At 44.2% G+C, this 20,537-nt stretch overlaps 1 protein-coding gene across 10 annotated transcripts in view; it reads right to left on the reverse strand.

Annotated features, from left to right (window-relative positions):
- Positions 1–20,537, reverse strand: part of LOC147011944 (DNA oxidative demethylase ALKBH2-like) — a 48,046-nt gene that overhangs the window by 24,711 nt on the left and 2,798 nt on the right. For 4 of the 10 annotated variants that reach the window (XM_085857740.1, XM_085857739.1, XM_085857741.1 and 1 more), the window contains exons 2-3: positions 16,424–16,594; positions 14,180–14,378 (exon numbers count right to left, since the gene is read on the reverse strand). In XM_085857740.1, coding sequence (XP_085713866.1) covers positions 14,180–14,378; positions 16,424–16,594 — 370 coding nt within the window. Of the gene's footprint in view, positions 1–14,059; positions 14,379–16,423; positions 16,595–20,537 lie in introns of those variants that run through there. The other 6 variants (XM_085857743.1, XM_085857742.1, XM_085857746.1 and 3 more) reach the window with 3 other exon arrangements.

Raw genomic sequence — 20,537 nt, forward strand, 5'->3', positions numbered from 1 at the left:
AGACAGGGAAACGAACTACAACAATCAACTGACCCTGTGCACATGCAAGCTCAGGATAAAATTCTATATAATTTGCTAAATTCAGACCAAAAGTACTGCTAAACTGCAGGTTTGCCTCTCCATTAGTGTTCCAAAGCATTGAAAATATAGAATTCAACTGAGATCAATTGGGCAATGACGAACGTCTGTCAGAGTAAACCAATTGCTTAACCCCGCTTTGCGCTACGCATCTGGGGTAATGAGGTACAAGAGCTGTCAGTACACATAAATTTTGGAGGCTTTGCATTCAGTAAAGTATATCGTACCAGGGTAAAAATGCTTATTTATTCAAGCAGAGGTACGAGTTAGCGCTGACCCGATTCCTGGTGGTGTCGCTGTCTGTTTATTCCTCCTCTCACAACCCATGCACCTCGCTGGTCAACCCCAACCCGATGGAGTACATTTGGGGCTTTGTGTACCTCTCCATCACACCGCATTGTTCCTTTGTGTGGTCTCCCATCTGCCCCTCCCCCACCCCCCAAACCCCCCCCCCCACTCCACCAACTCTGACAACTCCTTCACAAGCATTGACAATCTTCCTGGAGATTTATTGGCACCTTGACAGCTGGCTTGGTGATGCTTCGCATTTCTTCAGTACATGGCTGAGCAGCTAAGTTGTGTGAAACAAATGGATTCAATTACTGCTTTTCTAACTCGAGTCTCAAAATGGAAACCATCAATAACTGCACCTTCTCGTCAAACTTTTGCTGCTCCTCCTCAGCATCTCTCGACTCTTCAAACCACATATTTACCTTCGCAAACTTTGTTGCGAAGGTTATGTTTTGATCGGTGTATTTATTTATTTGTGAATATGTGTGTTTGTTTGTTTGTTTGTTATTCACATAACTCCAAAAGTATTGAACTGAATCACAGCAAATTTGGTGGGATGATTGGTTATTGTCCGAGGACCATTTGATTAGATTTTGGGAGCGATCGGGTCAAAGGTCAAGGTCAAGGTCATGAAAAGGTCAAAATCGTCTTTTTACCATATCGCGGTCAATTTGTATCCAATTTGCATGCAACTAATGCCAAAATGTTCAGAATTAAATGCCCCATCTTGTGATGTGACATGACACAATGACGTAATAACCTTTATTAGCGGTTGGGAGTCAAAGGTCAGGGGGGGTCACAACATTGCAAAATGTGCGGTTTTAGTCATAACACAGTCAATTCTTATCCGATTTGCATGAAACCAACACCAAAATGTTGACTGTTCTGTTCCCCACACTCTAATACCAATTACAAAAATAAGAGTACAAAGGTCAAGGTCGAGGTCATGAAAAGGTCAAAATCGTCATTTTGCCACAGTGCAGTCAATTTTTATCCAATTTGCATGCAACCAATGCCAAAATGTTGTGAATTCAATGCCCAATCTTGTGATATACGATATGACACAATGACGTCATTACCTTTGTTAGCGGTTTGGGTCAAAGGTCAGGGGGTCAACGACCTTTATCATAACGCGGTCAATTCTTATACAATTTGCATGTAAGTAGATTCAAAATGTTTAGAATTCAATTCCCTATCCTGTGATGTGTAATATTTGATTTCTTATAATCACCAGTTGTCATCAGATTGACTTGACACCGACACCCAAAAAGGTCAGGGAGTTCATACAGAAATTGTACAATGTGCGTGAATCAGTGTCAAACAGCAGGAAATTTAATGTTTTTAAGCAATCATAACACATACGAGATGGCAGATGTGGTATGGGATTAAATACCCTCACAATCAACGGTTTCTGGGGGGGGGGGCAAAATGTAGCATTGGCGAAGGTATGCGATCTACTGAGTGCCGTTTCTAGTTGTAAATGTGGGAGTCTTTGGCAGTTATCAGTTACCAACGTGCAGATATATACCAATTTGGTAAAGCTCATTGGTGTGGCCTAAAATCCACCCTCCAGTGAAGACTTGTTCCATCACCACATCAGCTCCTAAAACTGAAGGTTCCTCAATTAGTCATCTTTTGTCTGTAATCACATATAAAAAATTCTGCAGAGCACAGTTATCATTGGAAATTTTTGTAACTTCGCATAACAGAGGCCTATAGAGGTCCCTTTCAGCGCATAAAATTTTGAAGGTCAAGGTCAAAGGTCAAGGTCACTTTGTCGCAAATCAGGGGAGTCAATGAAACCCTTATTTTTTGAGTAATTTTGATCGGATCGTCTTCAAACTTCATGGGAATATAGTTCATGGTCTGGCACTCAGCTAATTAATTTTTGGTGGCGATTGGCCTTGACCTTCATGGTTAGCGCCTGAGGTCAAACATATTTGACCCCAAGGTCAAATTTTCAAGTTTTAGGAACCATATTGTGTAGTACCTCAAATTGAACACCTCAATGAGTGCTTTCTAGATATGTCAAGCTTGAGACATTATGACGTTATGAGGAAAACGCATATTTTTCATGGTTACTCTGTAGAACGATTCTCATCGGAATCTCTCGTAGGCAGATATTCCTCAAGGAGTCGCTCCTGGTGGAAAGCAGCTCTGTTCACCTCAGTGTGAACTTAAAGAAGTCACAGGTGGTCACCTTTTGGCAAGATACGGGTCACCCTGCGGGTGACATTGGTTTATTTTTATTTTTTTTAACAATGGATTAATTCCTTTTCTTCACTCCTTCATTCCCTCCCACGTTCAACTTTTTTGTCCATTGACGACCCTCATACACCATTGTGTTTATGAAGTCATCACAAGAAAACCACTCATTTTCCTTGAAGGCAAGATGCAGCAGGAGTGTTTCCCCACAGCTCAGAATAATTGTGCAGCTGTCCCACAAAGAGCCAGGGCCTAACATCAAACTCACATGTGAAACCAATTCTCCACCCTCTCATCATCCTCCAAATCTGGCAGGGCTGATCAGGTCTGTCCGATTCCTCTTCCTCTTCCGTTTTCCCCTCCTAAAGGATAGTCAAGCTGAACACTGCTCAAGAAAAAGCTGAATTTTTGAACTCTATCTTCACTCAAGGAACAGGTTCTCAAATCTGTCCCTTCCTACACTCAGCCTTTCCATCCTTATAGAAAGTTTGACAGTATGTGGACTTATCCCCCACCATAGTGGATGTTACTTACCCAGTTTGACACCTGTACCAAAACTGATCATGATGGATCAGTGATCTAATCCTCAGGAACTATGTTGCAATCCTATCACACCCTCTGTCCTCTGCAACTTCCTCTATCCTGTAAAGTTGCAAAGATCATCTCTATGATCTATGGTTCCAAAAAAAAACTGATCACCATCAGCCAAGTAATGGAGTTCATCATTGGAAGGGACTAAAGTCACCATCTCTTCTCAAACTCGTTAAGCTAAGACAACCAGTTTGGCTTCCAATCTAGCTATTCCACATTGGATGTTACTTCTTTTGACACAGCAGATCGATGCCAAAAACCACACACAAGAGGTTGGAGCCATCTCTCTGGACATTGCTCGAGTATTTGATACTTTCTGGCACCCAACCTCGATTTTCTTTGGTATTGCGGAGAGTTACCTAAGTGGTCGTCCTATTTCCAATGAGCAGAAATAGTCGATGACCCTGGATTGTATCCCAACCCATGATCTTTCCCTTCAAGCTGGCATTTCACAAGGCAGATTTTTGAGATGGATGTTATTCTTCATCTATATAAATGATATATCTGACTTGAAAACAAACATTACCATTTTTCTGCAAACTAACTTTAGCCTGTATCAAACCATATGCCATTCTTGTGAAAGGTCAGCCACTGCTGAATCCCTGTCATCAGACTGACAAGAATAAGCCACTAGTCAGCTGCTCAGAACATGATGGTTAAATGCCAACAAGTGACATGCTCTCACTCTCTCCACAAGGATAATGAAACAAATTATCTAGTCCACTTTCCTGGACTTCCACTGGAAGAGAAGCAGTACCTGGAACTCTTTCGCCTAACTATCTGCAACAACCTTTCATGGGAAGATCATACCACAAAGCTCGCATCAAAAGTCAGTCACAGTCTAGCTATTCTCTTGTAAAACTAAGGCATTTCTGAGTTGCAGAGTTCAACACAATGTACAAGGCTTTCATACAGAGCTCTGGAGTATGGCTCACCTTCTGGGTTGGTGCTCCTCCTTCCCACCTTGCTCCTCTTGAGGTGGTCAAAAAGAAGACCTTCAACACCATAGAAGCTCCAAACAGGAAAAGGATGCCCAAGGTTTGTCACTCTCCCACCGGGGACAAGCTTGTTTGCGCTCTCCCTTATACTAACTTGCATCTGGAAATGTTCCCCTGTCCTCTCCTCCATCTGACATCCCATAACCACCCCATGTCACATGGGTTCCTAAAGAAACTCTCACCTGTTGACCTGCCTGCATCAATTTGTCATCTTATTCTTCTGATTGCACATTTGTTTCCAAGTCCGTTCTCGACCTGCTCACTTCAGTCTTTCACATACGTTGTCCATCACTACCTCAAGTGCTCACATATGTACTCTATGGGCAGTTGCTCATTGTTATTCATTTCCTCCTTGTGGGTGTGTCCCCCCTCCACAATGGCCAATACCCTTTTTAGCAGCGTCTCGCGTAGCGAACGCTGCTCATAGAGAGCTCGGCGTTCTTCTTCTTCTTCTTGTGAAGACAAAGCCTTAATCCGGCTCTTGTACATACAAGATCTGGATCTTAAATACTGAGCACATGTACACATCCTCACATAGACGGTGCATTTCGAGAGCGTTTATCATGAACTTTTAAATATATTCGGACATTTGCTTTAAAGTTTCGAAAAGTTCACGTTACTATTTAAAGATTATTCCATTTATCGTATTGTAATTTCGTAAATACACGATATATCGTAAATACATTATGACGGGTTTCGCTATTGGCTTATTCAAGGCACGTGGCGAAATATCGAAAGTTGTTGTTGTTGTTTTTATCCGACAAAACCTTTAGGACGCTGCTCTTGGACACATTTGTCCTTGTTTCGTTTTACCCTGCTGCCATTTGCTGTTTAGCTCCTCCATGAGCCTTAACCCTTGCATTAAAAAATAAAAAGGAAAAAGTAAGGTTTGTTAAACCTTAAAAAGCTTTTATGGCTGCACAGGAAAGTTCCAACTTTGAATATGGAAATTTCTAAAAAATGTACAATTATAATACCAGATGCATTTTCAATGACTGATAGGATAGGTCAGATACAATGTGCTCATCTCTTTTCTGGTTTGTTTTGAAGTGGAATCAAATTAGATCAAGATACAAATTGCTTCACCAGAATTGGATTACTGGCAGACTGTGGTCCCCTGCAGAAAGTTGGGGCAGAGCATAGAAAGGGCAGAGAGAACAAGACCAGAAAGGTGGTGGAAGAAGACACAGACCACTAACCTGTCTGCAATGTGAAAATAATAGGCTCAGAGGTTCAGTTTCCTCATCACAGGAGAGACCAGCAATTTTGAAGACCTTTGTTTCCATGGTGCCAAGCTGAGTAAGATGTGAGGCATGGGTGCTAGCCCAGAGGGAAGAACAATGTCAGAAAGATTGTTGATGAAGATTAGGAACAGGACTGGACCCAAAACACTCCCTTGGGGGTGCTCCAGCAGTGACAGGGAAAGGAGATGGGAGAATATTTTTGAGAGCCACATGCTGACGATGAGAGTGAAGGAAGTCAGCAAGTCGAGAGAGGAAGGTTGCCTTGGATGCTGTCGGCAGAAAGTTTGGAGAGCAAGGCGGGGTGCCAGACTGTAAATGAATCTCGCCACGTCTCCAGAGATATGGCCTTGATCTCATGTGTGAGATTCAGGGCCTCCACCCATTGTTGGGAGAGCAGAAATTGCAGGTCCAGTGTGGAGTGACCAGGTGTGAATGCAAACTGATGATTTGTGTTGAGGCCATTAAAGAAAAGGAAGGATTTGATATCAACTGCACTGATGGATTCCATGATATTGCTGATGATAATACGCCTCTAGTTAAGAGGAGCTGTTTTTGCACCACATTTGTGTAATGCAGTGATGTTAGCAGACTTCCAAGAAGACAGAAGGTAGGGCAAATTATCATGTGAAAAGAGCATGTACAACAGCGGCAGAGCAGCTTTTTAAGACACGTGCGCTAATGCCATCTGGCCCACTTGCAGAAGAGTCGAGGGTTTCCAGAAACTTTTCCACCTTACCAGGTGAGAATGACAGAGTCCAGGAGCTGTTGAGTACGATTGGGCAGGATGGGCACAGGGAGCTAGGCACAGCTATTACAAGATTTTTGTGTACTCCTTAGACCAAAGGGAAAGTTAACATAGGACCAAGCAATTGCAGTGACTGAATCAGGACACAAAAGATACAAGGTAGCATTGTGCGTCTTACATCAAATCCATGTATCGTTCTTAAGTGGATATTGCTAAAGGGGCTTATTGAGCAGAGTACTTTGCATTTGCGCCCAGAGATGTCTGGACAAGTGGACTGAGCTATTACCCGAAGACAAAAAGGTATCAAATATGTTGAGTGCACAATTTCATTTAAGCCATGTCTACAACTGAGGATATCCATTCCAGCAGATGGGAAGCTTTGTCATCTGGCTACTGGATGAAATCCCACAGATGGTCTGATGGAGGCATAGAAGAGCAGAAACTGTAATGAAGGAATTCGCTGGTGATAGACTTAACGCAACCAGAAATAGACTTATGATCCAATAATAGGGTAAAGACTGTTGAGGCCTCACTGCTTGAAGAGCTGGAAAAGGATGCTGAAACCATTGATGTGGTACCTTGTAACAGTACATGTATCATAGCTAAAATGGCAACCATACAGACTAAAGGTGGATACAATAATTATAATCTACAAGGACTTGAATTCGCTGATCTTTAAAAATAATGCAAGAAACATTTGCGTATCATCTCAAACTTATTGGGTTGTGACCAATTGAATTACCTGTAATTTTAATAAACAGAGAACCTATCACACCAAATCTACAGAAGGGTCTCATGATGGCAATTCTCTCAGAAAACCAAACAATTGACCATCAGTTCAAGAAGTCTCTTCAAAGTATTTGGCTCAAGAAAGATTATACTTTTTCCCCCTGAAAGCATGGCGAGGTGCGACATGTTTTGAGTAATTAAGCAGACGGTGGCAGCAAGTGATTTGTGGAGAATAGTGCCACCATTTTTAATTAAGAGCAGGTGGAGACAGAAATCAAATATCAGTTCAAAAGCTTTTGTTGCTATTAAGCAGCCAAGTCACATGTTTCTGGATCCCTCTCATGACAAGCTCCACATCATGGTAATGTCATTTTGAAATCTCCTGATAATGATGATGTAGCAGTTCTTGATATTGTGGTCAACCCAGAAATAACGACAACCATTATATATTTCGAACCATGATGAAGAAGCAAAAACAATACACCAATCTCTTGGCAAGTGCATATACTCCAGGAGCAGATGCATTATGCAAGGCTATGATTGAATGTCACATGTTCAGTGGCTGTGATTCAACAATTCCTTTTATTGGTCACGGGAAGGCAAAAGGTCAAAAACGTGAAAGGAGTGATCAAGGCTTTAGAAATTCCATGCAACAGCTTGGCAGATCATTTGTTGATTAAAAAGTGAAGCAGCAGTTTGCTCCTTGGATGGGTAGGTCGGCTCAGCAAAATTACCACTTTGCAAGGATGCAGGTGAGAAATACTTGAAGCATGCAAACTCCCAAGATCTGATTTGGTCACATTGTTTGGAGGCAGGACCAGTAATACTGACACCCCCATAGTAATGGAATCACAGAACAATGGATGGACATTTCAGTCACACCACAGGTTGTGCTGGAGTGTGGAAGCTGTAAATGCAAAACGTAATGGGAATCTATGCAGGTGTATAATCCAGAGTTTAAAATGTAGGAGTGCTTGCACCTGTGATCCAAATCAACATATCAACAGATCATCACACACACACACACAAACACACGTTCGCGGATGATAATTTGCAACACGCTCCGACATTCATGGGAAACTGTAGGTGTATTCACTTTTTTTCTTTTCTCCCCCCCCCCCCCCCCCCCCACGCGCCGCGAGCATAACAGTTCTAAAACACATCTTCCACGAGCCACGCACAAAACAGCTGGATGTACGTATATTGTAGCTTTGTGGGATAAATATAGTTTCATGGGGTGTCTCACCGTTTGCACTTTAAACATACGGTACTGTACATACTGTATTGTATTGTAGCTTTGCAGGATGTCTCACATCATTCCCCACAAGTTACTTATAACGAACGCAGTGAGCTTCATACTTAACGCGTGCACGTGAGAGAATAGGAAACAACAACACAATACCCCTGGCTATTTGGAATCCGTGTCGTTAGCTATGACCTTTTGTTGTTAAACGCTGTGCGGTGTATAAACACGATTGGGTTTTATTTCTATCTTGTGAATATTACTTAACGTGTGCACATGAGAGAATAGGAAAGAACAAAAACAACATAATATCCTGGCAATTGTGAATCCGTGTCGTTGCCTATGACCATTTTGCTTCCGGTTTTTGTCATGGGGAATGATGCATGCCGGGAGATCATGACCGGAAGTGTTTATTTATTTATTCAATTATTTTTTTCCAAAAGTTAATTTTATACTTCCGAAAGTGATTTTTTTTCATGACAGGAAGTGTTTATTTTGTATTTAACATAACCGGGAGCGATTTTGAAACTCTTTCCGGAACTTTTAATTTCTTTTATTCTTGACCAGAAGTGATCATTTATTTATTAAAATATTTTTTCCCCAAAGTTAATTTTAATAACGATATCTCCCGCATCATCAAAAAATATATTTTAATCGTGATTTACATTATTTGATCGCTGATCCCGAATCCAAGCCGAAGTAACCGGAAATTGCGTCAAAATCATCAGCTGTGCAGCGCTTACATGTATTACGGTATAGTTGGCAAGTATACAGTTGTGAACAAGCTTTATGTAAAGTCAGAAGCGAACAAGCTTTATGTAAAGTCAAAGGGCGGAGGAGCTCCTTGTGAGCCAACGGCCATCCATATCTAGTGCCCAACTGTGTCTGCGGACGTCCTCCTGCAGTTGGGTCACTTCTTATTAGGAGGTTGGTGGCAGGATTTGCACTCCGGCCACCGTAAAACCCTTCATTCCGCAAAAGGCAAAAACGCAAAAAAATCTGAAAACCCACTCCGTGGGAGTACCTCCTGTGCAGCTTCCCTTCGCAGGGCAGCTCACCGGATGACGGGATTGGGGCAAAGCCTTCAGGACCCCCAATCTTTGATAGGAGGGAAACCACGGGGTAACATCCCTGGGTCAGATTGCGGGAGAGTGTGTCGGAGTGGTGCTGAGGTGTCGTCCACCAGACGACGGTCTCCTTGGGTTAACCTGAGGCGGTCCCTTCGGGTGGGTGCCTGGAATGTCCTATCCCTAAGAGAGGATGATCACCTGTCTCTGTTATCATCTGAGCTCAAGCGTTTGGACATCGGGATTGCAGCTCTCTCTGAGGTTCGGAGACCGGATTGCGACGAGATAATGGTGGGTGGTTACACCTACTATTGGTCTGGTCGCTCTGATGGTTACCATAACCAAGGAGTTGCTGTAGCTGTGTCCAATAAGCTGACCCCAATGATAATTGAGGTAACACCGGTCAACGAGCGTATTATGAGACTAAGGATTCGTCACTCCTTAGGTGTCATTTCCCTGGTCTCTGTTTATGCTCCGACTGAGGCGAGTGATCTCACCGTGAAGGATGCATTCTACGCCACACTCGAGTCTGTGGTTGATCAGTGCCCCAGACGAGATACACTTCTAGTCTTGGGGGATTTCAATGCATCGACTGGAACTGATAGGGACGGTTATGAGGTACGTGTTGGTCCCCATGGGTCAGGAACTATGAACCAGAATGGCACTAAGTTCCTTGATTTTGCAAGAAGTCATGGACTTAGGGGGGCTGGTTCATGGTTTCAGCGCCCACAAGCTCATCGCTGGACTTGGTATTCCAACGCTGGCGGTGTGGCAAAGGAGATTGACCATGTCCTCATTGACGGTCGTTGGAGGATGATCCAGAACTGCAGGGTCTACCGGAGTGCTCAGTTCCTCAATACTGACCACAGGCTTGTTGTAGCAACTCTAAAGCTGCACCTTAAATCCTGGAGAATGGTACCATCCCAGCCGAGGCTGGATGTTGCCAAGCTCAGGGATGAGAGAGTAGCTGAGGAGTTTGTGAACAGGCTGAGTGGACACTTGGGGGGTCTGGGTGCTTTGGGGGGTCCTGAAGAGTTGTGGAGCGCCTTCAAGACCACCGTCCTTGATGTTGCCGGTGGATACCTTGGAGCTCACCGCAGGGCAAAGAAGAATTTTGTCTCTCAAGGGACACTGGATACCATTGACCAGAGTCGCAGGGCCAGGCTGAATGGCAGAGCTGAGCTGTTCAGGGAGCTGAGGCGTAAAACTGTACGTGCACTAAGGGTGGACAAGGAGGCCTATGTGCGAGGAATCTGTGAGGGGGTAGAGCATCACCTGTGGACAGGTGATTCTCGTCCCGCTTACAGGGGAATTCGCGCATTACGTTCATCCAAGCCCATCCCTCGGAGCACTGCAGTTCGAGCAGAGAGTGGTAGGCTCTTGAAAGAGGAGTCTGAAGTGAAGGCCCGCTGGGCCGGTTACTTTGAGCGGTTGTACCAGGCTGATCCCCCAACTGTCGAGTTGGACGTCAAGGGTGTTACAATCCCTGTTGCTGACCCTCGAATCAACTGTGGTCCACCTACGCTTGTGGAAACACGGGCTGCGGTGAACCAGTTGAAACGGGGCAAAGCTCCAGGGATCTGTGGCATCCATGCCGAACTTCTCAAGGCTGGTGGAAATGCTGCACTCGTGTCGTTGCATGCAGTTTTGTGCTCTGCCTGGAACACAGGCATCATCCCAACTGACTGGAAGAGGGGCCTTGTTGTCCCTCTCTGGAAAGGGAAGGGTGATCGCCAAGACTGCAACAACTACCGAGGGGTGACGCTGCTCTCAGTGCCGGGCAAGGTCTTTGCTCGGATAATTCTCGATAGGGTTCGCCACCATCTGCTTGAGCACCAGCGTCCAGAGCAGTCAGGCTTTACACCAAAGAGGTCAACGATTGACCGTATCCTTGCACTTCGTGTCCTCACCGAACGCAGACGAGAGTTTCGGCAGGGGCTGCTTGCAGCCTATGTTGATCTCTGTAAGGCGTTCGATTCAGTGAATCGGGATGTCCTCTGGAGGATTCTTGGTCTTCGTGGGGTGCCACCAAAACTGATCGATCTGATGTCTGAACTCTACTCTGGTACTGAGAGTGCTGTGAAGTATGGTGGTACTATCTCTGACTTATTTCCAGTTGTTACTGGAGTTCGTCAGGGATGTGTACTTGCCCCCACACTTTTCAGCACTTGTATGGACTGGATTCTAGGGAGGATGTCGGAGAGATCAAGTTGCGGTGCGTCATTTGGGAATGTCAAGATCTCGGACCTTGACTTTGCAGATGATGCAGTCATCTTTGCGGAGACTTTAGACATCCTCTTGGGGGCCCTCGAGGTGCTGAATGAGGAGTCGGAGCCGTTGGGATTACGGGTTTCTTGGGTCAAAACTAAGATCCAGGCTTTCGGTGACATCTTGGATGCTGCTGTCCTGTCTGTGTCTGTTTGTGGTGAGGATGTTGAGGTCGTGGAGAGATTCACTTACCTTAGCAGTGATATTCATGTCTCTGCTTGCTGCGAGTCAGAGGTCAATAGACGTCTGGGTCGGGCCTGGGGAGTCATGGATTCACTGGATCATGGGGTGTGGCGCTGCCGGTACCTGTGCGGGAGGACGAATGTCCGAGTCTTCAGGTCCTTGGTACTTCCAGTCTTGCTCTATGGGTGCGAGACTTGGACTCTGACCAGGGATCTGAGACGGAGACTTAATTCCTTTGGTACCAGATCTCTTCGGAGAATCCTTGGCTATCGCTGGTCGGATTTTGTGTCCAACGAGCGGTTGCTGAGAGAGACTCGGATGAGATTTGTTACCTGCATAGTCCATGAGCGTCAGTTGCGGCTGTATGGACATGTGGCTCGTTTTCCTGACTCTGATCCTGCTGACCAGATTCTCTCAGCGAGGGAGTCTCATGAGTGGAGGAGGCCAGTGGGTCAACCACGTGCCTCATGGTTGCAACAGGTTGACCATCATCTCAAGGAGATGGGGATGGGCCTGGCATCTGCCTGGGGGATGGCCAGACGGAGGCCCCTGGAGTACCGGCGGAAAGTGGACGCAGCGACGTGCTGTTCTGGCACATGCTCCCATACCTGACCTGACCTGACATGAGAAGCGAATGTAAGAAGAATTCTACGTTCGCTTCTCGGCTTTGCCTATTCCATATTAGAATGAAAACACTAACAGCATCGATTAATGCATCCAGTAATTACCAGGTCCCCACATATGGATATTACACAATGGAAACATTCAGCACATCTTAGTGTAAATCACCATCTTGCTACAAACAGCACCATCTGAGCTGTTACATTTTAAAAACGCTCAGCATAATCTGCCTGCAGATTGGAAAGATATCATCTCCTGTGAGTTAAAGAATGGAAACATTCAGCATATCTATTAGTGTAATTAGCAGCAAGCTACATACAGACCAAACACAATGACCGCTCACCACATCTATTAACTAAAGGTGGAGCACTCGGTAGAGTGCAAAACCTCCGCCGCCAATACTGCTAGGTCACTCAAGTGAACCTGATATCCTATTCATTAAATTTGACGTCAACAGTGCTTACAGAGTTATAGTTTGCAACTTTCCCTTTTACTTTTAACTTTTACATACTGAATTAATTCGTCATAACTAGATTCCTTGAGACAGAAATTTATTTTACGTGGGTATATGCACCTGAAGTTCCAAAATCAGCCGCAATTATAATTTTGGCATGTTTTGTTGGAAATCACTTATAACATGTAGAAATGCAAAAAACAAAATCGAAATCTTGTTGAAAAAAGTTGCAAAATTTTTTTTTTCTCTAACAATTTTTTTTTTTGGGGGGGGGGGTTGGAAATCACTTAAAACATGTAGAAATGCAAAAAAAAAAATTCTAATATTTTTTCAAAATGGCCGTCATGGCGGCCATATTGGATTTTGGACCAGGTCCAAAATCTAATGGAATGATCCTTGGACCATACCTAATCCCCCCACCAAGTTTCGTCGAAATCCGTCGAGGAGTTTTTCCGTAATACTGTACACAAACAAACAGAAAGGGGTGAAAACAGTAACCTCCGATCTTCGATGGCGGAGATTAATTAATTATCAGCTGCCAAATACAGCATCACACTCGATTTTTACCCTGACACACATGGATTTTCATCCATTTCCACAGCATTCTCATGAGATTTTCCCTGACATTCGTGGATTTTTCACAGGTCGGGAAATCCCCGGAACCTAACCCCCGCGAATGTTGGGGTCCTGGTGTGTGTGTGTGTGTGTGTGTGTGTGTGTGTGTGTGTGTGTGTGTGTGTGTGTGTGTGTGTGTGTGTGTGTGTGTGTGTGTGTGTGTGTGTGTGTGTGTGTGTGTGTGTGTGTGTGTGTGTGTGTGTGTGTGTGTGTGTGTGTGTGTGTGTGTGTGTGTGTGTGTGTGTGTGTGTGTGTGTGTGTGTGTGTGTGTGTGTGTGTGTGTGTGTGTGTGTGTGTGTGTGTGTGTGTGTGTGTTTTCAAGACTAACTGATTGGACTATTTCACAAGTACATAAAATAACATTTTAAGTTATTTACAAACTGATCACGTAAAAGATCTCAAAAGCTAAGACATGACTATTGTGTTGGTTGTTGGGCTATGAAAGACTTTAATTACATGTTTACTGGATCACCACAAGAGATGTGCTCGGGCTACATACAGTTAGTTCCTTGCTTTTTTGTTAATAATTAAGGTTAATCCTGTTATAAACCAGGGTACATACACACATGGTAATGAGTGTAAATAAATTATATGAAATGATAAAATCCCTTTTCTCATCGTACATGTTCATTATATGACTGCAATAAGCAAATGATTAAACCAGATCGTTTTCATAATTGCCTTGAAAACATGCGATAACAAGAAGTGTTTTGTTTCCCTTACACACATTTACATCCAAAAATCCTCTCTGCAACATACGCAGCATGCAACACTGTCGTTTGCCAATACAGCTTCCGGAGTGAGCCGACAAAGGAATTGCTTCGACAAGGCCCTCCCAAGGACATACCTGTTAACAAGTACAAAGTTAAATGCAAGGCCCAAGTGACACTCGAGGTCATGTCTAATTCTGTTGAGTACTGGAACCCATGGTTCTGGGGACAGGGATAGGCCTGAGTAACGGTACATGAAACCTGGGTCACCGTATGAGGCTTGCTGACGTGGGATGTTGTGCCATTTTCCAAATATGCATACACGAGCTAGGTCTCCTGCAAGTCCCAAATGCAAAGAAAGGATAAAATTAGGCAAAATTGTAAAACGCAAGCATAAAAAACATTTGGGGTCAACAGAAAAATTTCATGTTTTGGGATCGGGATTGCAATTACAACTTATAGATCATACAAAAACTAATGTGAAATATTATATGGAATAAATTTTGCATTGATTACAAAATATAAAAATCATCATAAATCATGTACCATGCCCAAAGTAGAGCGTCTTTGCTGTCGAATCAGTTACTAGGCCACAATCCTGGTCTAATCACCACTCCGCCTGAGGAAGTCAAGGCAAGAATTTGAAATTTGTTTAGGGTGCTGGCAATAGCGTGCCTGCTCATCGCAAAGGACACCATGGGGTCTTTAACATTCACCAACTAATGCCGGCAGATGGGACTCACAGTTCAACGTCCATCCAAGGGACAGCACACACATTGATGAATCACCCTGTCTGTGGAACACCGGGTGAAGGTATATACTTGGGTCGGAATTCAAACCCAGGCTAAACAGATGAGAGGTGAGCGTGTGTAACTCCAGCCATCTTGCCAGCCCAATATAAAAACTATGAAAACAAGAAAAAGAGCAATCAGAGATTGCAGACACTCACCAGAACTTGTTTTGTGTGGTGTTTGTGTACTGGTGTTATGTAATTAATAAGAGACATAATTAGAACTGCCACTTTATAACTGCTGGCAGTGATGATTGGGTAAGCAAGACGTCCTGCTTTGATTGGACACCTGACGTTTTGTATGATTATTCAAATGAATTCAGAATGAGATTTAAATGAATTCAATTCAAATAAAATGGAAGACCAAATAGGAACAAACAGTCCTGCAGTGGAGTAATCAGAAGGAACCCAAAGAAGCAAAAAGCAAAGAGAAGTAATCAGGAGGAACCTGGATAGGATTTGCATTTCAGCTGCTACTACTCTAACCTGAAACCCATCCAGGTAACAACCAAGTGAGCCTTATTCAAAAAAAAAATACAAAAATCTAATAAATAAACAAAAAATAAAACCCAGATCAAAAATATTAAATATTTCCGGCTGCCAGACCATGCATCCGATCAAGTTGAAATTTAAAACGTATTCCCCATAATTACAAAATCATAATTGTGAAGTTTCACATCAATTGATTAAGCGGTTCTGGAGAAAGTATTATTTAATATTTTCTTCAATCCAATATGGCTGCCAAACCGTGCGACCCATCAATTATTCCTCAACAAACACCCATGGCTTGGGGAACATTTGTGTGAAGTTTCCCCTAGATCTTTCAAGTGTTCTGGACAAGATTTTTTTATACGTTTTAGGGTAAATACATTATAGCTGCCAAACCATGTGACCTATGACATCATGTGTGAATCTTTTGTTCCTCATGGATAAGTGGTCATGTGTAAAGTTTCACCTCAATCTGTTCCAAGGCACTTCAGAGATTTTTGAAGGTTTTTTTTTTTTTTTAACAGTATGGCTGCCGAATCATGTGACCGATGCCGCAAAAAAAAAATGTTTTTTTTTTTTCTGTGGACCATTTTATCTCCAGATGACAAAAATTTTCATATCAATCCGATGTAGCATTCTACATATGCATTTATGATGTTATAACAAAAGCACCCATGACCATTAAAATAAAGAAAAAAATTTAAAACCACACTCCACATGAGGAGTACTTGCCATGTGCAAAGTTTCAATTTTTTCCTCGTTACGGTTTCAGAGATACAGCGGTCCAAAGTTTGTCCAGCATGGCTGCCACACCACGTGACCTACGATGTCATAATTATCAATAAAACATTCCACATGAGTAGTCGCTCCTATGGTGAAAATTTCATCTCAATCCGACAAGCAGTTGCGGAGAAAAACACAAGTACTGTGCGGATGGACAAAAAGAAACGAACCCAAATGAAATGCCCTCCTCCGGCAAGGGTAAAAATTTCAACAACAACAAAAAAAATTGTTTTGGGAACTTTCCAGGGATTGAACAAGGGTCACACCCATAACCAAGACATTTCCACACTCCACACTTCAAACCATGCACAGCACATACCAGAAAAATACTTGATTTGTTCTTCACAAGCAGTCAGCAAATCATCAGCCAAAGACTTGCTGTACAACCTCACATAGTCACAGTCAAGGCCGACATCACGTATGAAATGCCAATCAAGGACGTTTTCTGTGGAAGCCCACCCTGACCTCTCTGATCCAGGCTTTTTCTCTCCTGTACACAGAAAAGCATTTGATACAAAATCAGATGGCGGACATTCAAAATAAATCCAAAAACATGTGGTGAACATTTACGGCTGAAACACGCCATCATGCTCAACTTGCCAAATGGGTATATAGGTGAGTTTTAAGAAAGGACACGAGTCACTTGAAGGTGACCCCAGGTTAAGACGCCTGGCAGAGGACCATCGGAGAACTTGTTGCCGAAGTCGAGGCAATAATCATGGAGGATCGCCACCTTAAAGTTATTAAAATATCCAGAAAACTTCGAATTTCTCTCCTGGCATTCACAACAACTTGAGCATGCCCAGGACCTCAAAAAGATGGCTCATCCTCAACCTCAGCATTCACAATTGACAACAGCAGCTAGCATCATGTTGCAAGATTCTCAAACTGTTGAATGTAGATTTAGCTGTCATGAATCTTGTAATTGGTGACAAAACATGGATTCACCATTGGAATCAGAGGATTGAATTGGAATCAAAGGGCGGAGGAGCTCCTTGTGAGCCAACGGCCATCCATATCTCGTGCCCAACTGCATCTGCGGACGTCGTCCTGCAGTTGGGTTACTGTTTTTTTTTTTTTTAAGGAGGTTGATGGCAGGACTTGCACTGCAGCCACCATAAAACCCTTCACTCGACAAAACACCAGAAAACCGTAAAAAAAAAAAATTGAAAACCCACTTCGTGGGAGTACCTCACATGCAGCTGCCCTCCACAGGGAAGCTTACTGGATGATGGGATTTGCGCAAAGCCTTCAGGACCCCCACTCTTTGATAAACAGAAAAACAAGCAGTCATAGACTGGTACTTACGAAATCATCAACTTGACCTCTGACCTTGTCTAATAAAAGCTGTCTCCAGAGAAGGTCGCGACGCAAACCAGAAGTTTTTACGATGATTCTGTACAAAACCATCAAAAATCGAATGTTTGACCTCACTGTGACCTTGACCTTTGACCGATTTTGAGCAAAATCTAATCAGCCCTTGCCATCACCCTCCTGAATCACGGGGTGTAATTTGACATTGGTAGGTTCTTCCGTTCTCGAGTTATCATGTTTTGGATGTTGGACCTCACTGTGACCTTGACCTTTGACCGATTTTGACCAAAATCTAATCAGCGCTCGACATCACCCTCCTGAATCACGTGGTGTAATTTGACATTAGTAGCTTCTTCCGTTCGAGTTATCGTGCCTACAAACACACACACACAAATAGAGGACGGAAGTCATAAAGATTTCGTAAGTAAAAAACACAGGATAACCTTCCCGGGTCAGATTGTGGAAGTGTGTGTCAGGGTGGTGCTGAGGTGTCATCCACCAGACGGCGGTTACCTTGAGTTAACATGAGGCGGTCCGTTCGGGTGGGTGCCTGGAATATCCTGTCCCAAAGGGAGGATGATCACCTATCTGTTACCATCTGAGCTCAAGTGTTTGAACATCGGTATTGCAAAACTCTGAGGTTCAGAGACCGGATAGTGGTGAGATCATGGCAGGTGGTTATACCTACGATTGGTCTGGTCGCTCTGATGGTTACCATGCCCAAGGAGTTGCTGTTGCTGTGTCCATAAGCTGATTCTAATGATAATTGAGGTAACACCAGTCAACGAACGTATCAGACGAAGGATTCGTCACTCTTTGGGTGTTGTTTCCCTTTTTTCTGCATATGCTTTGACTGAAGCGAGTGATCTAACCGTGAAGAACGCATTCTATGCCACGCTCGAGTCTGTGGTTGATCAGTGTCCCAGGCGAGATTTCAATGCATCGACTGGAACCGATGGGGATGGTTACGAGACATGTTGGTCCCCATGGATCTGGAACTGTGAACCAGAATAGCAATAAGTTCCTTGACTTTGCAAGAAGGACTTTGGGTGGCTGGTTCATGATTTCAGTACCCACAGGCTCATCGCTGGACTTGGTTTCCCAAAGCTGGCGGTGTGGCAAAGGCGATTGACCATGTGCTCATTGATGGTCACAAGAGGATGATCCAGAACTGCATGGTCCACCGGAGTGCTCAGTTCTTCAATAACTGACCACAAGCTTGTGGTAGCACCTCTGAAGTTTCAGCTTAAATCCGGGAGAATGGTATCATCCCAGCCGAGGCTGGATGTTGGCAAGCTCAAGGATGACAGGGTAGCTGAGGACTTTGTGAACAGGCTTGGTGGAGATTTAGGTGGGGTCTGAGTTCTTTGGGGAATCCTGAAGAGTTGTGATGTACCTTCAAGACCACCATCCTTGATATTGCTGGAGGATGGCTTGGAACTCACCGGAGAGTGAAGAAGAAATTCTCTCATGGGACACTGGATACCATTGACCAGTCGCAGGGCCAGGTTTAATGGCAGAGCTGAGCTGTTCAGGCATAAAACTGTAAGCGTGCTGAGAGTGGACAAGGGGGCCTATGTGCAAGAAATCTGGTAGAGCACCACCTGTGGTCAAGTGATTCTCGTCCTGCTTACAGGGGAATTTGCGCACTGCGTTCCTCCAAGCCCGCTCCCTGGTGTACTGTAGTTAGAGCAGATGGTGGTGGGCTTTTGACAGAGCAGTCTGAAGTGAAAGCTCCCAGGGTCGGTTACTTCGAGTAGCTGTATCAAGCCGATCCATCAGCTGTTGAGTTGGATTTCAGGTGTTGCTATCCATATTGCTGATCCTCCAATCAACTGTGATCCACCTTTGTTTGTGGAAACACGGGCTGCGGTGAACCGGTTAAAATGGCGTGAGGCTCCTGGGATCTATGGCATCCATGCTGAACTTCTCAAGGCTGGTGGAAATGATTTACTCATGTCATTGCATTCAGTTCTATGCTCTGCCTGTAACACAGGGATAGTGTCAACTGACTGGAAGAGGGGCACTGTTGTCCCTCTCTGGAAAGGGAAGGGTGATCGCAAGGACTGCAACAACTACCAAGGGGTGACACTGCTCACAGTGCCGGGCAAAGTCTTTGCTTTCATAATTATTGATAGGGTTCGCCACCATCTGCTTGAGCCCCAGTGCCCAGAGCAGTCAGGCTTTACACGAAAGAGGTCAACGATTGACTGTATCCTTGCCATTCAGGTCTTCACCAAACGCAGATGAGAGTTTCGGCAGGAGCTGCTTGCAACCTATGTTGATTTCTACAAAGCGTTCAATTCAGTGAACCAGGATGCCCTCTGGAAGATTCTTAGTCTTCGTGGTGTGCCACCAAAGCTGATCAATCTGTCTGAACTATACTCTGGTTCTAAGAGTACTATGAGATGTGGTGAAACCATCTCCAACTTATTTCCAGTTACTTGAGTTTGTCAGGGGTATGTACTGCCCCCCACACTTTCCAGCACTTGCATGGACTGGAATCTGGGGAGGATGTCGGAGAGATCAAGTTGCGGTGCATCGTTTGGGAATGTCAAGATCTCTGACCTTGATTTTGCAGATGATGCAGTCATCTTTGCGGAGACCCTAGATATTCTTTTGGGGGCTCTCGTGGTGCTGAATGAGGAGTCAGAGCCACTGGGATTACGGGTTTCCTGGGTTAAAACTAAGATCCAGGCTTTCAATGACATCTTGCATGCTGCCATCTTGTCTCCACCTGCTTGTGGTGAGGATGTTGTCATGGAGAGATCAATTTACCTTGGCAGAGGTATTCATGTCTCTGCTGGCTGTGAGCCAGCGGTCAATAGACATGTGTCAGGCCCAGGGAGTCATAGATTCACTGGATCATGGGGTGTGGCGGTCAGTACCTGTGCAGAAGCATGAAAGTCCGAGTCTTCAGGTCCTTGGTCCCTCCAGTCTTGCTCTACCAATGTGAGACTTGGACACTGACCAGGAATCTGAGACGGAAACTCAATTCCTTTGGTACTAGGTCTCTTCGGAGAATCGTTAGCTGTCGCTGGTCGGACTTTGTGTCCAACGAGCGGTTGCTGAGAGAGACTCAGATGACATTTGTTACCTGCATGGTCCGTGAGCATCAG

The sequence above is a fragment of the Eptatretus burgeri genome, chromosome 15 (assembly GCF_056783735.1).
Source record: "Eptatretus burgeri isolate ZD-2024b chromosome 15, Ebu_testis_v1, whole genome shotgun sequence".
Lineage (NCBI taxonomy): Eukaryota > Metazoa > Chordata > Myxini > Myxiniformes > Myxinidae > Eptatretus > Eptatretus burgeri.